This window comes from Tenrec ecaudatus, chromosome 1, assembly GCF_050624435.1.
Source record: "Tenrec ecaudatus isolate mTenEca1 chromosome 1, mTenEca1.hap1, whole genome shotgun sequence".
Classification (NCBI taxonomy): domain Eukaryota; kingdom Metazoa; phylum Chordata; class Mammalia; order Afrosoricida; family Tenrecidae; genus Tenrec; species Tenrec ecaudatus.
In genome coordinates, this window is record NC_134530.1 from 193972692 (window position 1) to 193991145 (window position 18454).

The window sequence follows — 18454 nt, forward strand, 5'->3', positions numbered from 1 at the left end:
TTCTAGGGTGTTGAGACAAATAGATATCTATGTATATACTAAAGAATAAAATTAAACCCCTATTTCACACAATATGCAAAATGAATACAAAATGTTTCCAAGATCTATATATAGGAGAGATAACTATAAAACTCTTCAAAGAAAAGATAGATATTCAGACTTGGCAATGATTTCTTAAATATGACACCAAAGGCACAAGCAATAAAAAACAAGTAGGTAAACTGAACTCCATTTATACCGCATGAAAGGACACTATCAAGCAAGTGAATGGACAACCTAGAGAATGAAAGAAAGGATTTACAAATCATAAACTGATAAGCAATGTCTTCAGAACATATAATGAACTATTACAACTCAATAATAAAAAAACAGACAACCAAATTTAAAGAAAGGGAACAGGATCTGAAGAGACATATCTTCAAAGAACATGTACAAGTGATCAAAAGCACAAGTACAGTGCTCAACGGCATCAACCATTAAGGAAATGCAAAGTGAAGGCACAAACATATCCACACCCACTAGAAGAGTTATAATAAAAGAGATCGAGCAGTGCTGGTAAGGATGTGGAGAAATGGGAAACTTTGTAGGTGGGAGTAGGAAATGGTGCAGTCTCTTGAGAAACAGGAGGCAGTTCCTAAAAAGGTAAGCAGAGTTACTTTATGATCCAGAATTTCACTCCTAAGTGGAATGAAACATAGATGTTCAAGAATGTTGTGTCACAACCTTTTTATTCTCAGTAGCGAATGCTGAAGATAAAAAACTAAATGTCTATTAAAATGAAAATATCTTATGATACAGCAACAAAAAAAATAACAACCTGCATAAATCTCACAAATGCTATGTTGAACTGATCCAAAAGAACATATATAATTTCAAGAATTTGACTTTTTAAAAGAGGTACAACTAATCTACGATGACGGCGGTGGCATAACATTTACTTGTGAGTGGGGAAGGGAAGGGGAGGAAGACTGATGGAGACAGTTTAGAGGAGCAACACTTCTAGGAGTATTGAAAAAGTTTTAATTGTATCTGGGTGGTATTTACATAGGTGCAAATATATTTAAAAATAGATTGAGCTATACCATTAATATTTGTATACTGTATACCCCAATGAATATATTTTATATCTCAATTATTTCAAATAAAGAAAAATGATGTACAATATTCTAACAAATATCTTAAAACTATGGTGTGGGAACTAAGGGGCAAATCGTACTGTAGTCACAAATTGTGTGGTAAGGATCAGAATCAAGCCCCACCCCTCCAAATAGAAATTAAATCTGGTTCTCATCTTCCCTCTTCTCCATCCTCATCACAAACCACTCACCCCACCTGGAGCTGGGTCAGAGCTCATAAGTTAAAGAACACTGCCTTCCAGCTTGCCAAATAAGCAGAGGCTAGTCACAAGCTGGGGAGTCCACATGCTACCCCAATCTTATGACCTGCTGGCTACAAATTCAGGGCTGGTTTGCTATTACTTACCATGCAAGATTAGAAATTTACATGACATCCGAAAGTTCTGAACTGCTGGCTCCCAACTTGAGGGTGGTTTCCCACTACCCTTTCAAGACAGTGCAGAGGCAGTGTATCTAATGAGGTTCTTCTAGCCAAGGTCTCTAACTTCCAAACAACCTTTTCCTGCATAGGTCTGGCAAGACTAGGTGGGGGAAGGCCCTGATAGAATTCACCTGTGAGTAATTGTGAACAGGAGTCCCTGGAATGCCATCTGCTGGGTATAAAATGGGCCCTCTGGCAGGTGGGATGAGAGGTCTCTTTACCAGTAAGAGCCAGGATTGGTGTGTTCTCTGGACCTGAGATCCCTATGCAGTGGACCTCCTGGATCTAGAAGGCAGCTGTAACATCAGGAGAGCAGCAGCAGGAACAGGAGCTAGAGCGTGGAACAACATAGTGGACCTTCCCAACCCACGGAGCAAGCACAGCTGAGTGCTTTTGTGCAAGAATCCAGCTTGTACGGTGGGCGCCTCTGGACCCTTAACTGGGGAAGCCAGGCTTGCTGACCCATGGGAGTTTGAGCTGTATGCTGTTGAGTTGAGGTTTACAGCACAGGGCATGCCCGTTTGGTCGTTATTAGCAGACCTGAAAGAACTTTGTTAACATCCCCTGATAAGCAACTATCCCGAGTGTTTCTCAGGATTACAATTTGGTAACTTCCTTAATAAGCCATTTAATCATGAATTTTGTCTGTGTTCTGTGTAGCCAATGCAATGGATATCAGAACCCTCTGAACTCACTACCACCGAGTTGATGTCGACTCATAGCCACCCTATCAGGGATAGGGTATAAGTGCGCCCTGTGAGTTTTGGAGACTTTAACAGTTAACAGAAACAGAAAGCCCCGCCTTTCTACCTCAGAGCAGCTGGTGGTTTTGAAATGCAGACCCAGTGGATCACAGCCCACTGTGAAACCACTAGGCCAGCAGGGCTCCAGCATTAGAACACAGAAGTAAAATAAAGAACACTAATTAAGACAACAGCCACAGCTGGTGAGTCCATATGATGCTCTTACCTTGCCAACTAGTTGACTCTCATTGCTGCTTGGGGTTTGATAATTCACTAGGAAGACTCACATAATTAATCGGCAAGTATAACACTCATGATTATAGAATCATTATGGTTAGAGAGGATATGAGTGGATAAAATTGGGTGGGATCCATCAAAATGTGGAGCTTCCCACACCCTGAAGGATGCACTACCCTCCTGAGAACAGCTGTTCATGTCAATCAGGAAGCCTCCTAAGCTTTCATGTTCAGGGCTCTTTCGGCTCCACTCATGGTCATGAAGGATTACACCATGCCTCCTAAGGCTTGTAATCAATGGCAGGCCATCACTGGTGGTTCTTGGTTTGGCCAGCCCTCACTTATTAGTTTCAGCGTGGTCAGCTCTCAGGAGCCAATTTGCTTTGTGTGCCTCCCATATGCGATAGCCCGCAGGGTGACCCTGTAGAACAGAGCAGAACTGTACCTCTCTCCCGCAGAACGGCTGATAGTTTCAAACTGCTGGCCTTGCAGTTAGCAGCCTAACATGTAACCAATTACCCTACACAGGCACCTCAAAATTAACATCTTACAAAAAACCATAGTTATAACGTAAAAGCTTTCCACAAAACCACCTGCTTTCCCCTTAGGTCAATACAACTTTGACCCAATCAACACCACAGACAGAAACCTGGGAAGAGGTTTTTGCTTGGTTCCCCATTTGGCACTTTAGTCAACTTCCTAAAGAGTCTGAAAATCTTCCTCTTATTCTCTATACTTTCTACAGTTGGCCACCATGAGTCGTAAGCGATTCCATGGCAGTGAGATTGTTGTCTTTTTTTAACACATTTAAGAAGAAATTGAGACAAAAACAAAGCTGGCTCCAGTTCTCTAGTGGACATGTCTAAGAGCTAGTACTCTGGAACCAGAATTCACAGGATCAGACCTAGGTTTATTGCACTCCAGCTGTGACTTCTTGTGCTCCCCGGTGCCCATCAGTACGATGCAGGTACTAAATGCCGACATTATAGGATTGATGCCATGCCTCAAGGAGACAATGCTTGACACCTAGTAAGTACAAAAACTGCTTTATATTCTCACCCCACAACCACACACACACTGGTAATGAGAACTGCAGATGGTTTTATGTACTGCTTCATACTTTTCCCATGTGTTTGAAATATTTTACAATTATCAAAGCATTCACCGAAAGAGTATAAACTCTGTTAGTCTATCAGTCACAAGTTTCAGTAACTCCTCAAAGTCACGAAGACCTTGACTGTTTCCATACCACTTAGAACCATTTTTTTTTCCCTTTTGAATTGCACAACCCGCCAGTTCACACCGGGGACACCTATGCTTCCACTCCTGCCTTAAAACAAAACCACAAAACCTCGATTCCAGTTCACAGTGAGCTGTCACACAAAGGAGAACTGCCTCTGTGGGTTCTGGGAACAGAAAGCCTCATCTTACTCTGATGGAACGACTGAGTTCGAGATGCTGGCCTTTTGGTTAGCTCAATGTGGCTGTAGCCCACTATGCCACTAGGGCTCTTTTCTATGCTGCCCCAGGCCCAGGCTTCCTTACAGTTACTTTATAACAAATCTGAAAAAGTCTAACAGTACATTTTCAGTATTAAATAGCTCTTAAGTGCTTTAGGAGTAATTTTGGTTTTTACTTAGGGCTTGAGAAACCAGTGACTCAAGAGGTCTTGCGTGTGGTTAGCCCATCTCCTAATCCCAAATGTGGTAAGACCCTCACATCCAGGGTTGAACTTTACAAACTCAAGGCCAAGCAACACAGATAAAACTGTGTCCATAACACTACCAGCGAACAAATGAAATTTATAAAGGATCTTCCCTAGAAATAAAATTAAAAGTTCTAATTCTATCAGACTTCTAAAACTTAGAAACTACAGAGCAATGAAACAATGTATAAGAAATATTGAAGGGTAAAAATGACATAAAAACCCAGCACAGACTTTGACATGTTTCTAATTACTACATCGGCTAAGACTAATGGTTAAAAATTAGTCTTCAGATAGTTGATAAAACAAGCCTGTCAGTGCTGGGTTAGGACCAAGATCTGTGGCCAAGCACATACTTCTAATAAAATTGATTTTCTCTTTTGGCAACCGATAGGCCAGTCAATAATAATGTTGTTTAAGAAGGACTGAGTCATGAGGGGAATGAAGTTTTCCTTCCATTTATTATGTTTGTATTGTCTACATTTGAAAAGAGTTTTCAATAGCAATACCAAAAAGAAATTACAAGGAGAGAGCTATTCTGAGAGTTAATCTTCGGAAGCCCTCTGACTTGGATGCATGTTAGCAATCCAAATGGACAAAGTCAGAAGCATGTCCATTACCTGATCAGAGGCAGTATGGATTATGATGGTCAATAACAAAGGAAAACCAAGGGAAGGGAAATATCAAATGGCCATGTGCCTAGACAAGGGCAGTTCTAACTGACCCATCCTGAAAACCCACATGGAACTTGCACTTTGAATTAGTGAAAAGTTGGGGTTCAGCAAAGTGTTCAATAAAACCAGATAAGGTAGTTTGAGGATTGTGGTAGTTAATATTTCAGTCTAGCCTGTTATTCGGGTTACAGCCTGATGATGCCTCCTTGTGGGTGTGGCCGTCTCATAAGGAAGGTCCTGGAAACCCCCCTCCACTTTCTCTGCTTTTACCTTCCTGTTAGCGAGCCATGCTGCGCCCTGTGATACTTCCACCACCACTGGATCTTCGAGACTTTTCACTCACCAGCCTGCGATCTCCCAGCATTCTGCACCATTGCATGTGAGTGCTCGAGTCTGGAGAGGGGCTATTGGACTTAGGGACTTGGGCTGGCCTGGGCTGGGATGTTTAATTGTATCAAATAGCTTCTTGATGTAAAGCTGTTTTTTAAAACATATATATGAGTGTCACTGGATTTGTTTCTCTAGTTAACCCGGTCTAACACAGGAATTGTTTGTAATAATTATATTACTCAGATAAATAGAATACGAGGAACCCACAAGTAAAAAATGCCAAGCAATGCCTAGCTTGGAGACATGTCCTTCAAAAGCAGGCCTAACAACTCACACTAAATAAAAGACAGAGTGCGCCAATGGCCTTTTGAAAACAAACAAACAAACAAACAAACAAACATATATGTTGTGGTGGTAACAGAGGGGGGGGTGGGTTCACAAGGTGACTTTAAAGTTCACACAAATCCAACTATTGCTATCAAGTCCATTCTGATTCATAGTGACTCTGTGTTGGGTTCCCCAGGTTGTAAGCCTTTCTAGGAGCAGAGAGCTTCCCAGGGAACAGTTGATGGGTTTGAATTACAGAGGCTACAGCCCAACTCCTAACTTATATGAAGTTAGGTGTTCATATAAACAAGCAAAAAAAAGGGCAAAGATATTCTGAATGAGTAGAGAATGTTCGCTATGCAAGTTTAAAAATCATTATTAAACAATATTAAGCAATACTAAAAAAAATTTGAAGCTACAATACTTACAAACCTTAAATTCACTGCCGTTGAGGCAACGCTGACTCATAGTAACCCTATATCGGTTTCCTAGACTGTACATCTTTATTGGAGCAGGCAACCTCCTTCCGAGCGACTGGTGGTTTGAAACACCAACCTTTGGTTAACAGCCCAAAGCTTGTCCTACATAATCATCAGTGCAAGGCAAAATACTTAAAACAGCATCTTATACTCCTGATTATGCATTAGGCTGGTAACCACAAAGTTAGTAGTTCGAAATCAGTGGCTCCATGGGAGAAGAATCAGGCTTTCTATTCCCGCTGTAAAGAGTCAGTCTTAGAATCCCACAGGAGCAGTTCTACTCTGTCCTACAGGGTCACTATGAGTCGGCATCGACTCAATGGCAGTGTTTGGTTTTTCATATGCACATAAACAGAGATATAGAAGAATAAGACCAGAAATATACTAAAATAAACACAGAAATTGAGTATATGATAAAGAAGGTATTAAAAATCAATAGAGAAAAGATAGATTATTCAATAAACAATATTGGAATAACTGGATTCTGGATAAAAATAGTTGATTCCTATTATAGACACATGATAAAAAGTAAACATAGATGAATCAAAGTAACTACAAAAGCATGAAAGTACTAGAACAATCCATGGTCGATAGAAATTGAGAGTAATAATTGGCTGATAGTTTTAATTAAAATATGACAAAGTTTAAACTTTTCTTATTATATAAAAAGTTCCTTTGAAAAGCACCATCCAACAGAAAAGTAGGCACAAGACATAAATAGATGGTTTGTAGAAAATGAAATAAAAATGATTCATAAACATGCTGATAAAGGCTCAATACTACTCTTAAGAAAAGGTCAAGTTAAAAATAGTACACCAGTATTCACTGTCAAAGGCACTCTGGTGGTGCTGTGGGTTAAGCACTGGACTGCTAACCACTAGTTAAATATTTCAAGCTCACAAGCTGCTCTGTGGGTGAGAGCTGAGGCTGGCTGTCTAGTATTTTAAAGATTTGCAATCTAGGGTCATTAACGATTTCTAATGGACTTCAAAGTAGTGAGTTGGGTATTGGTTTATCAAACAAGTACAGAACAAAGTGTGATGACAAATTATTTTGGTAAGGGTGGAGAAATATAACTTCTTTCATACACTGCTGCTGGAAATACACAATTTATTCCTTAAACTTTTTTTAGCTCATTCTTTCAAAGATATTTTCTAATTTTGATTCCCTTATTGTTAGGACAGATAACCTACATGAATTATGCTCTTGGATAAGGGCGATTATCAAGTTAATCATTGATTTACAACTTAATGTCAAACCAAACTTGGACATCTATTTTAAATTTTTTTCCCCAGTTTGTGCACCTGCCTTGAAAGCAACATCCCATTAAAAATTCTTGTGCTACTTGAAAATGTCCCAGGACCTCCAAATTTGGAAGGTAATCTAAATCACAACATAAAAGTGGTGTCCTATTTTCCAGTAAGGCATCAGCGACCCAGAGTAGGCAAAAGCCGTAGCAGATGGAAAAATTATGACATGATTTTTGAATGAATTATAATATTCATCAGTGTATGCAGAATATTGCATCTTCCTAGGAGAGTTATAGGAAAATGTATGTGGAGGATTTGGGGGGAAAAACTGCTGAGTTGTGTGAACATGGTGTGAGCATTTGATCAGAATAATGCGATGAAAAATTATCCATTGTGAGGAACACTAAATTTAGAACTTGGTATGCCAATGTGGCATGCCTCATAGATCATGAAGATGGGGCACTGACAGATGAGGACTTAATGGATTTTGAGGGGGAAAGCTATGCGAAGAAGAAAGAAATAATGAGGAAGAAGGAGAGAAGCTGTCAAAAAATTTTACAGTCAAAAGATCAGTTGGCAGTTTTTCCCCCTAAACTAATCAGAGGCTTCAGTGGTTTAAAAGTATGAACTTCCACACTGATCACTTTGCTACAGTTCATAGGCGGATTTGGGAAGCAGTGAGATGGTATCATGAAGTATACAAAGGAAAAAACCAAATAGACAACTCTCACTGATTTTTCTGGTTGGGAACATGATAATTCTAAGGATAATCCAGGTCATCCAGAATGGTTTTCCCAGTGATACTTTTTATCTAAATTGACAACATTTCAATGTTGTCGATTTCTTCATCACAAAAGTACAATTTTATGACTTTTGAAATTTTTAATATATATTAAAATACATCTGCGAGTTTATATGTCATGCATCCAACCTCAAAGATCAGATTTATAAAAATATTGATAATAAAAGGTAGTAATTATGAAAGCTAAAAAAGAAAAGTATTGAATTTATGTTGGAAATTACTTAACATGTAGTTGGGAAAGAACTCATCACAGATGTTGGAGACACCTGTATTTTTTGTCACTAACATTTGTTCAATTTTTATAAATTATCCTTGAATGTGGGAAAGAATACATATTTCCTGTTTGTTAGATCAAAATTTCATTACAAATAAGCACATTTATATATGATCAAGTTAAGGTTACTTATTTTACTTAAATACTATATATACTAGCAATCTAACAGCTTTTTGGAAAAGCTATGCCTCTTGGGTGTCAGTTTTTCTGGTACTTCTAGCGTTTGCTTTGTATGACTTGTTTTACATGTTTATGTAGATGCATCAAGGTTCCTAAATATGGGAGCTATACCTTTAAGGAATATCAATCTCCTCCCCCCTTTTAAGATATGGCCTGGAATTCTAATATTCTATTAAAATTGCCACAAATAATTCTTAATAATATTTACCCTCTCAGTTCATTTCATAATAATTATTCACATGAGTCAATTTGCTGTAGATATGTGTTCTAACAATCTGTAAGACTATGTTTTTAACTCATTGTGAGGGTCTATCTTTTAAAAAGGAGTATCTCCCAAACATATGTATTATAATTATTAGGTTTTTTCCTTCATTTCTATTTATCATGCCTTTTACTGATTTAATGAAATTTTCTTATTTCTAGTTTTCTTAATTTTATGTTTGATTTCTAGTCTTCTGGCAACCTTTTTAAACAGATTGTTAGTTGCCAGTAAGCTCCAACTCAGACCCCATGTGCAACTGAATGAAATGTTGTCCTATGAATATGAAATATTGCCTGAAATCTCATTTCTTATAAAATATAACTTTTCGATAAATGCAAAAACAAAAAAATCCCATTATTTTTACACTTGAAATTTCTTTTGAGACAAATTAAATATAGTTGAAATAAATAACTGCATTCTGAAGTTTCATGATACAAGAAAACAAAACAAAAATTAAAAAAAAAATCAATACAAAGAACAAGCATTTTACTATTGCTACCTGCAAAACTCTGAGTTCCCCACTCCCCATAATTAGGAACTGTTTTTGCTCTTTAAAAATTGAGATAAAATTATATAACATGAAGTTCACCATTTTAAAGTTTGTAATTCACTGGTTTTTTAGTACATTAGCAATGTGAATTCTAAAATGTCCACACAAAACATGCACACAAATGTTCATAGTTGTATTATTCATAACAGCCAACACAGAAAATAATCCAAATGACCATTAAATTCATGAATGGATAAACAAAATGTGACAAATCTATATGTGGGAAAGTTTTCTGCCAGCAAATGAAATTCTATGCCAATACCTGCTACTACATGAGTGGACCATGAAAACATGCTAAGTGAAAGAAGCAAGAAAGAATCGACAAGTCCACATAATGTAGGATTCCACTTAGCTGAGACAGGTACATCCAGAAGAGGCACATCCATAGAGCAGACAGACTGCTAGTGGTGCCAGTTGTTGTGAGCTCAGAGTAATGGGAAGTGACCAGTATGGGCATGGGGTTTCTTCTGTGGTTGTGAAAATGCTCTAGGTTTAGATAGCTGTGGTGGCTGTGTGTTTTTGAATGTGGTAAAACCCCATAAACTATACATATTAAAAGGGTGATTATTTTAATTCTATATTAATTATATTTCATTTAAAAAGACTTCTTGAAGGAAATCTGAATACTTTTCAATAATTCATTGAACAAATAATTATATATTGATGATTTAAACTTTAAAATCAGAAAGATTAGTTTTCATTTTTAAAATGCTTCCTAGCATTTATTTGGATTTCATAAGGAATCTCCAGAGATTCTGTTCCAAAGGACATTCTGTAATGCCTTAACAAACAAAATCAGAGAATCGCTGATTGTGACTCGGGTGGATGCTGTTTCGGGGTAGAAGTGTGCTCCACAGGAGTTGCCAGTGGCTGATTTTTGAGAAGCAGCTTGTCAGGCCTCTCCTCCAAGGTGCCTCTGTGTAGACTCCTATCACCGAGCTTTCAGTTAGCAACTGAGTATTAAGCATTTTTGCCACCCAGGGACTCCCTTTCAAATAAATACTTTAAATTATTCCTTAGGATTGTTATAACCAACAATCCACTGGCATCGAGTTGATTGCAAATCAAAGTAGGTTCACACAGGGTTACTGGAGGCTGGAAATCTCCACAGGAGAAGGTAATTGCTATTTGGTACTATAAACTACATTTAAACAAGCAAACAAAACGGCCAAGCCCACCGCCATCCAGTCATTTCCAAACCATACAGTACTGCAGTAATGATGCAAAATTATCTTTTGCGTACATGATTGAAAGCAACTTGCTTGAAGTCAATCTTTTCTACTGTTAATGAAGTCTTCCTAGTGTTTCTAGTACTATTTTAGGCTGACTGTAGACGCGGATAAAGTATGAAGTTTTTATAAATTTCTGAGCCCAAGGTGAACTCATATGTTGAATACTTCATTTATGGGTATATACACATACCTAAGAAAATACTGTTTTTCTCCACAGCCACCCACTAAGCAATGGCCTGTGGCTCAAAGGATTTAGGAGGTAATTTGACTACATGTCTTTCATCTATAGTAGTATAATTAAAGTTAATTATACTCAAAAGAGTTCTATGGAAATAGCTTGTGGGGTTAGGAGGTGGTATTTGGTTTTGTTTCCTAATGAAACATTTCTTTAAGATAAACACTTTTAAAACAAAGTCACTCAAGAGAAAACTAACTTTACATTTTATCTGGAAACTGGAGGGCAATTTCTATATTTGCTGATGTGATTCAGTACTGGGCACTTTTGCTATGAATTTATAAGATAAAATAATCAAAGTAAGTCAATACAATCAGTCATTTAAATAATTTACATCAACGGAAAAAACTGATTAGGAATATTTAAAGGTACAGCTATTATTTGTTATCTGAAAAGTTTATGATGCTAAAATTGTCTGTTAAATGGCAAGACTAAGGGAATACTATTTCTAAGCTTCAAAATATGTCAGAAATCTAAACTTCAACTTTTCAGACTTAATATAAACCTGTGGGAACATGGAAATTAAGAGAAAACTAGAAAATTTAAAATTATTACAATTTTAAAATAAAACAATGGGGACTATTAATATACCCTATATAATCAAGTAGAAGCTTAGGCACCTAATTTTACCACAAAAAACTGGGGGGCTTTTTCAGCATAAAAAATGTGCTGAAAAAAACTTGGCTTATACATGAGTGTAGATGGTATTTAAAAAATGAAAACATACACTGGAAAAGCCCAAATGAAGATACTGCAAAGAAGATATAAAAAATTAGTGCTGAGAAGAAACTGGAGAGCAAGAGATCTAAGACAGAAAAATAGCAAATTGACAGTGATCATTTTTTAAATTTGTAATTACTTTAAATCTAAATAGGTTAAACTCTTTTAGACAAAGTGCCAGAATTTTTTTTAAAAAGCCATCTGTATGATATATAAAAGAAAATCACTTTAGATTCAATGATATAAACAGATTGAAAATAAAAAGATGAAAAAGACATCTAAGAAAACGTACTGAAGCAGCTACATTAATACTAGAAAAAATACTTTGTCACTTGTTACAAAAGATACTAAATAATGAGCAAAGAATCACCATAATGCACCATAAATTAAGTGGATTCCTGCCCCTCCCCCGAAAAGAATTTGTTCCAAAGGACGACATTGACCCTGCAGCTCTGGGAGATGGACATATCTGATCAGAGCACACGGGAGCAGATGAAGGGGCAGGAGGAGAGAGTGGAGCACAGCCTGGCCCACCAGGCCGTGATGATGATGTTCCTGAGTAGAGCAGCCAGTCCACAGAGGGAACAACATGGCTGGCCCCACTATGAGAAATGATGCCAATCAGTGACTAAGGGCAATACAGGGGACAGCACCGGAGACACAGTGTGGGAATTGCACCTGACCTGATCCCACCACACCGAGGCAAATCACTGGGGGAGTGCAGCGGAACAGCAAGGGAATGGAGTGGCAAGGTCCCCAGGGAATGCTGAAAGTGGACTTTGGGGCCAGGGCGTGGTGCCCCAACAGACTGGACTGGAAAACGCTCCTAAGGGCCAGCAAACGATCCCTGAACTAACACAAAAAAAATCACCATAATGAATAAATAATAATTACAAACATAACCTAACAATAAAGTCCCAAATGAAGAGAACAAAAACTGAGAAAAGTGAAGTAATCAACACATTCTACAGTACTAGAGATTTCAACACCGCACACTTTCAATAATGGATATGACTGCACAGAGAGTAATAAGGAAATACAGGCCTTGGACAGTATTAAAAATCAACTAGGCCTAACAGAGGCGCACATAGAACACTACATCCCACGAGAGCAGAGTGTAAGTTCTTCTCAAACGCAAGCGATCCATTTTCCAGGACCGACAAAATGCTAAGCCACCAGACAAGCTCCAAGAAACCATGCAAAATACCTTCTACCAAAATGGAATGAAACTAGAAATCTATAAGGAAAACTGCAAATGTGAGTGGGCTTTCATAAAGTCTGTGAAAAAATTGAATTGAAAGATAATGGAATTTTCCCACAAACATTTTGAACTCTCATATGAAGATATTAAACAAGTCAAAGAAAACCACAAAGGAAATACGAAATACTGAGACAAATGGAAACAAAAAGACAAAGCAAAACTAAGGGACGCAGTGAAAGCAGTGTTCAGAGGGGAATTTACAGCATAAATTTGACACTGAAATAGGAAAAAAGGTTTCCAGTCAATAGCTTTACATTTTAAGGAGCTAAGGGGAACAGGGCGAAACGAAGCAAGAGTAGAAAAAAGGGGCTTTTTAAAGAGTGGAGTGGGAGTAAACCAAAACAAGCAATAGTTGGCTCCTTGAAGATGTCAAGGAGAGGGGCAATTCTGTAGCTACACTGAAAGAGGCTCAAATAACTAAACTCAGAAATGAAAATGGGGCGCCTAGCGATCTTACAGAAATAAAAGAACCGTGAACAGGCATACCGTGACAAGCTAATTCACCTGGGTAAAATAGAAACATTCTTAGAAATGCAAACTATGAAAATTATCTCAGAATAGAAATTCTCAACAGACGTATAAAAAACAAAGACATTGAATCAATAATGAAAACCTCTCAAGGAATAAAAGTCAAGTATCAGATTGATTCAAGAGTGAATTCTACTGAACATTTAAAGAAGAATTCACACCAATCCTTCTCAAACTCTTCCAAAATACAGAAGGAAACATTTCTTAACTCACTGAGGCCAGTGTTATCCTGATAGGAAAGCCAGAAAAAGAAAATTGAAGTAAACACCAATATTTTTAATGACTATAGAAAAAAAATTCCACAACAAAAATTCAATCCAGCAGCATATTAAAATAATATGCAGCATGACTAAGTAGAATTTATTCCAGGAACAGTTTAACAAATATCAATTAATGTAATATATATACACCTTTCACATTAATAAAATGAAAGGAAAACAATCATCTCAACTAATGTATGATTTTTTAAACCAAAACACCCTGTTATGATTCATAGAATAGATGAAGAGCACTTAAAAACTTCTACAGCAAACAGTGCTTTCCTGCTATGATGGCAGCTTTCACTACTCTCATTCAACATTGTAGTGGAAGGGCTAATTCACTAACAGATGACATGATCAGATAAGAAAATTACTACACCATTCACATAAAAATAGGCCTAACCAAATTCAACAAAGTTTTAGGACACAACATCAAAAATCATTTGCATATTTATGTACTAGCAATGTACAATTTCCTAAAAGGCAGTTAAGAAAATAATTCCATGAACAACAGCATAACAAAAAAAAACCTTAATAAATTTAACAAAGGAAGTGAAAGACTTGCCAACTAAAAGAAATAACAGAAGGCTGGAATAAATTAAAAGATTTCCCATTTTCATGAATGGGAAGATTCAATATTACTCAAAATTGATCTCAATACCATCCAAAGAGATCTACAGATGCAATGAAACTTCTACCAAAACTCCAGTGAGCTTTTCTAAAGATATGGAAAAGTCGATCCTCAAATACCCCCGGAACTGCAGGGGCACTAAATAGACAAGACAATCTTGAAAAGAAGAACAAAGTAGGAAATTCACTTTTTACCTAGAGACTCCACTGCAAAGGCACAGTTTCCAAACCAGTGTGATGTTGGTATAAGGACTACTGGGAAAAAACTGAGAGTCCTAAAAGAAACCTATACATTTATGATTAAATGGCTTTCAACAAAGGTACCAAGTTCATTCAACAGGAGAAAGAATAATAGGCTCTTCAAAAAATTGGTGCTGGCACATCTTGATATCCACATGCAAAATGGGTTGAAGATCTACATGCAACAGGAAAGGCTATACAATGCTTTGGAAGAAAAGCTAGGGAGGTCAATCTTCAAGCCTTTGAATTTGGCAAGGATTTCTTAGGTCTGACACCTAAAATAAAAGCAGTCAAAGAGAAAAATAGATGAACGGGACTTCATCAAAATAAAAAAACTTGTGCATCAAAGGCAGTATCAAGAAAGTGGAAAGATAGCTCACAGAAAAAGAAAATATTTTCAAATCATATGACTAAAGGTTTAGCAAATATTAGATAAAGAGCTCTCACAACTGAACAGCAGAGATAAATATCCTGATTCACAAGTAGAGGGAGCCCTGGGGGTACAAGAGATACACACTCGAACACTGACAGAAAGGCTGTCAGTGTAAACCCGCCACTTTCATAAAGGTTGTAATCCATAACTACAATCAAGGAAATCCCATAGGGCAGTTCCACTCTGGTATTCAGCCACTATGACTTGGGTATCAACTTGATGGCACATAGGTTTGGGTATAAAGTCAAGAAATCTATTTATTACAACTTTGACTAAACAATGGGCTAAGGACTTGAACTGACATTTTCCCAAAGAAGATATACAAGTGGCCCTCCAACACATGAAAAAAAAAATTGTAACATTAATGACTAAGGAAGTGTAAATGAAAACCACAATGAGCTGTCCACTAGGATGGTTATACAAAGTTAAAAAAGAAAACAATATTGGTAAGGATGTGGAGAAAGTGAAACAGTCCTACATTGCTAGTGGAAATGCAAAAAACAGTGTGGTGAGGCAATTTGGCAGTTCTTTAAAAAGTTAAAAACAGAATTACCATTCGACCTAGAATTCTACTCCTATGTATCTATGTGCCCAAAAGTACTGAAGTGGATCTCAAATACTTGTACACAAATGATCATGGCAACATCATCCACAATGGCTACCATGCAGAAACAACCCAAATGACCCTCACCCTATGAATGCATAGCAACAAGCGTCCTCTTCATATATTCAGCCATAAAGCGGAATGAAGTACTGATACATGCTACAATAGGGATGAACCGGGAAGGCATTGTACTAAATGAAAGAAATTAAACACGAGGTCGTATATTTTATGATTTCACTTATATAAAATAATTAGAAAAAGCAAATTCATAGAGACAGAAAACAGATGAGTAATTTCTCCTATTAGGAAAAAATTGGGAGTGAGTGCTTGGGGGCTACAGGATTTCCTTTCTGTGTGATGAAATTGTTCTAGAACAGTGGTTCTCAACCTTCCTAATGCTGAGACTTTTCGATACAGTTCCTCATGTTGTGGTGACCCCCCCAAACCATAAAATTAATTTTGTTGCTACTTCATAACTGTAATTTTGCTACTGTTATGAATTGGGCAACCCCTGTGAAAGGGTCGTTTGACCTTCAAAGGGGTCGTGACCCACAGGTTGAGAACCGCTGTTCTAGAACTAGATAGAAGTAATGGTTGTGCAATATTGTGAATTTAATCTTAGTAAATTATACACTCTAAAATATCAATATGGTGAATTTTGTATGTGACTTTATCTCAGTTAAAAACAAACACAAAAATCCCAACGGAAACTGTTACCTTTCATCACTCTTACCTGACAGTTAATGTCAGCTCTCCACTGTAGCAAGGCTGTGACTAGTTCCTTATGCCCTCGATCGCATGCCCAATGGAGGAGAGCTCTGCCCTAGAGACACAAAGAAGGAGAAAGTAATGTGAACACGTTTAGGTTCATTTGTTTAAGAATGACTGACGTGAAAACACTATAGGAAAACAACAGATCATTTGGAAGTTATGAGTTTGAGTTTTAGCATCATTATGTATTAACCCACTCTTCCTGCCTACTTGAACTCCAGGGTAGAGACAATGAGCATAAAGACAAGACAGTTAATGCTTTGAATGAATGAAATGTAAGAAAATGTTCCCTAAATTATAAAACACTTCATAAATGTAAAAATATTGTTTTCTTAAATTATTACATTTACATTTCCTGGTGAAAAATCTTATTGTTAAAAAATACTTAAAAATGAAATGTATAATACAAGCCTTAATTTTACTTCTTAAAATGGAAGACTACTGAGTCAGTTTAAACTAAGCCTTTTTCCTTAAAATCTCAAATTTACAATCAGAAATGTCTCACAAACACTAGTACAATTGACTAATGGGTTCTGTTAATAAAAGATGCCTACTTGGTTTTCTTCAGAAAAGTCCTTAGCTTTAGAGTATGATGTATGGCTTAACATTAGTTTTTGAGGGTGGTAATGATGTTGTCATGTTTAAAGAAAGGCATGTTTTTCCACACTACACAGAAATCCCTGCTTTATGTCATTTCAGAAAAGATCAAGAAGTTCTCAGCTGGAATAAGGACAGCTTTAAAGTAAAAAGTACTTTTCCAGAAAGCTTTTCCTAACCCACCAACACTGTCTTTCAGACTCACCATAACGGTTAGTTCCACTAACTAAACCAGAATCTATTTTTGAAACAAAAAAACAGAAGAGGACTTTTCCCCCTACAAATTATTCTTTTTTTAATTTATTTTATTTATTTGTGAATATCTGTTTTCCAACAGACTTAACACACAGTCTTGAGAGGAAAGCAAAACCAAAATTTGTGGGCACACAATTTGCTGGAGAAGCAAAAACTATTTCAATTTATTTCGTTTGGTGTCTGACAAAAGGTTTTAAAAACGAAGACAGTAAAAAACAGATTGTTAAATAGTATATAGTTTCCCTTGTTGAAATTTCTGTGGCCTCTTTGTACTGATACACACCATAAAATGCTGTTACCAGGACATGAATTCAAAAAGTCTCCAAATGAATCATTAGATATGCTAATGAGATTCTCTGAATACCAATGTACAAAATATTCTAATGTTGCAAGCAACGGTTTTTTAAGAAAAGAATCATATAAATTCCTATGCCTCTATAGTTTTTAGTACTAATTTTAAATGTACTTGTATTTAATTTCACCACAATGGAGAATTACTACACAGTTACGCTGGTGTGTGATATGCTTACCCCAGGTACTTAATAGCAGTACCTAGTTAAGTGGGAGAACATCAATATAGCTGGCACTTTTACCTTAAGAACATGCAGCTAATTCCTACTTCTTCTAAACCAGGTTCCTAAGTTCTCATTAGTTTTTTTAACTACAGAAACTTATTAAAAAGTATGAATTTGTGCTGAAGCACCACACAAAAACTGTGTACACAACCATCTCCGTGCCAGCCCTGATAGTGTCACACAGTGTGTTCCACGTCCTGCCTGCGACTTCGGCCCTTTACCAGCCTGCCACATTGGCCCTATTGAATAACCTGCTTGCTTTGTCCCTTTAATTTAAATCACTTTCTTCTCCTTTCTGGAGCAAAAGGTAGGTAGATTTCTGGCAGATCTCGGTCTCTGCCCTTGTACCTCGGGTGGTGACGGTAACATCATCTTCCAGTCCTGAGCCAGGATGGCCCACCTCTTACAGCTGACTGATTTCACGAGCACTGCCCACATTTTAATTTTGAATTTAAAAATAATTTAACCGTGTAAATGACCGGCTCCATTTTTATGCCTAATCTGGCAACTCAGACAAATGGTAGGCAAATAGTGACATTAACCGGAACAGCATGTGCACACGTCAGTCACCATGCTGGTTGCTAAGCAAGCCAGACGCACATAACTGAAAGGCCAGACGCACATAACTGACCTTCCCCCATCCCCGCCCAGTGCACATGCACCAAGTGTCCACAGCATCTCTTGACCTCTGCCCTGCTCAGGCATGCGCTGTGGAATTCCTTCAACACGGATAGGTGTCCAGAT

At 37.3% G+C, this 18454-nt stretch overlaps 1 protein-coding gene across 2 annotated transcripts in view; it reads right to left on the bottom strand.

The window, feature by feature from the left end:
- The window catches only part of ACBD6 (acyl-CoA binding domain containing 6), a 180061-nt gene that overhangs the window by 79799 nt on the left and 81808 nt on the right, over positions 1 to 18454 (bottom strand). For both annotated transcript variants that reach the window (XM_075528046.1, XM_075528052.1), the window contains exon 6: positions 16246 to 16335. In XM_075528046.1, coding sequence (XP_075384161.1) covers positions 16246 to 16335 — 90 coding nt within the window. The remainder of the gene's footprint in view (positions 1 to 16245; positions 16336 to 18454) is intronic.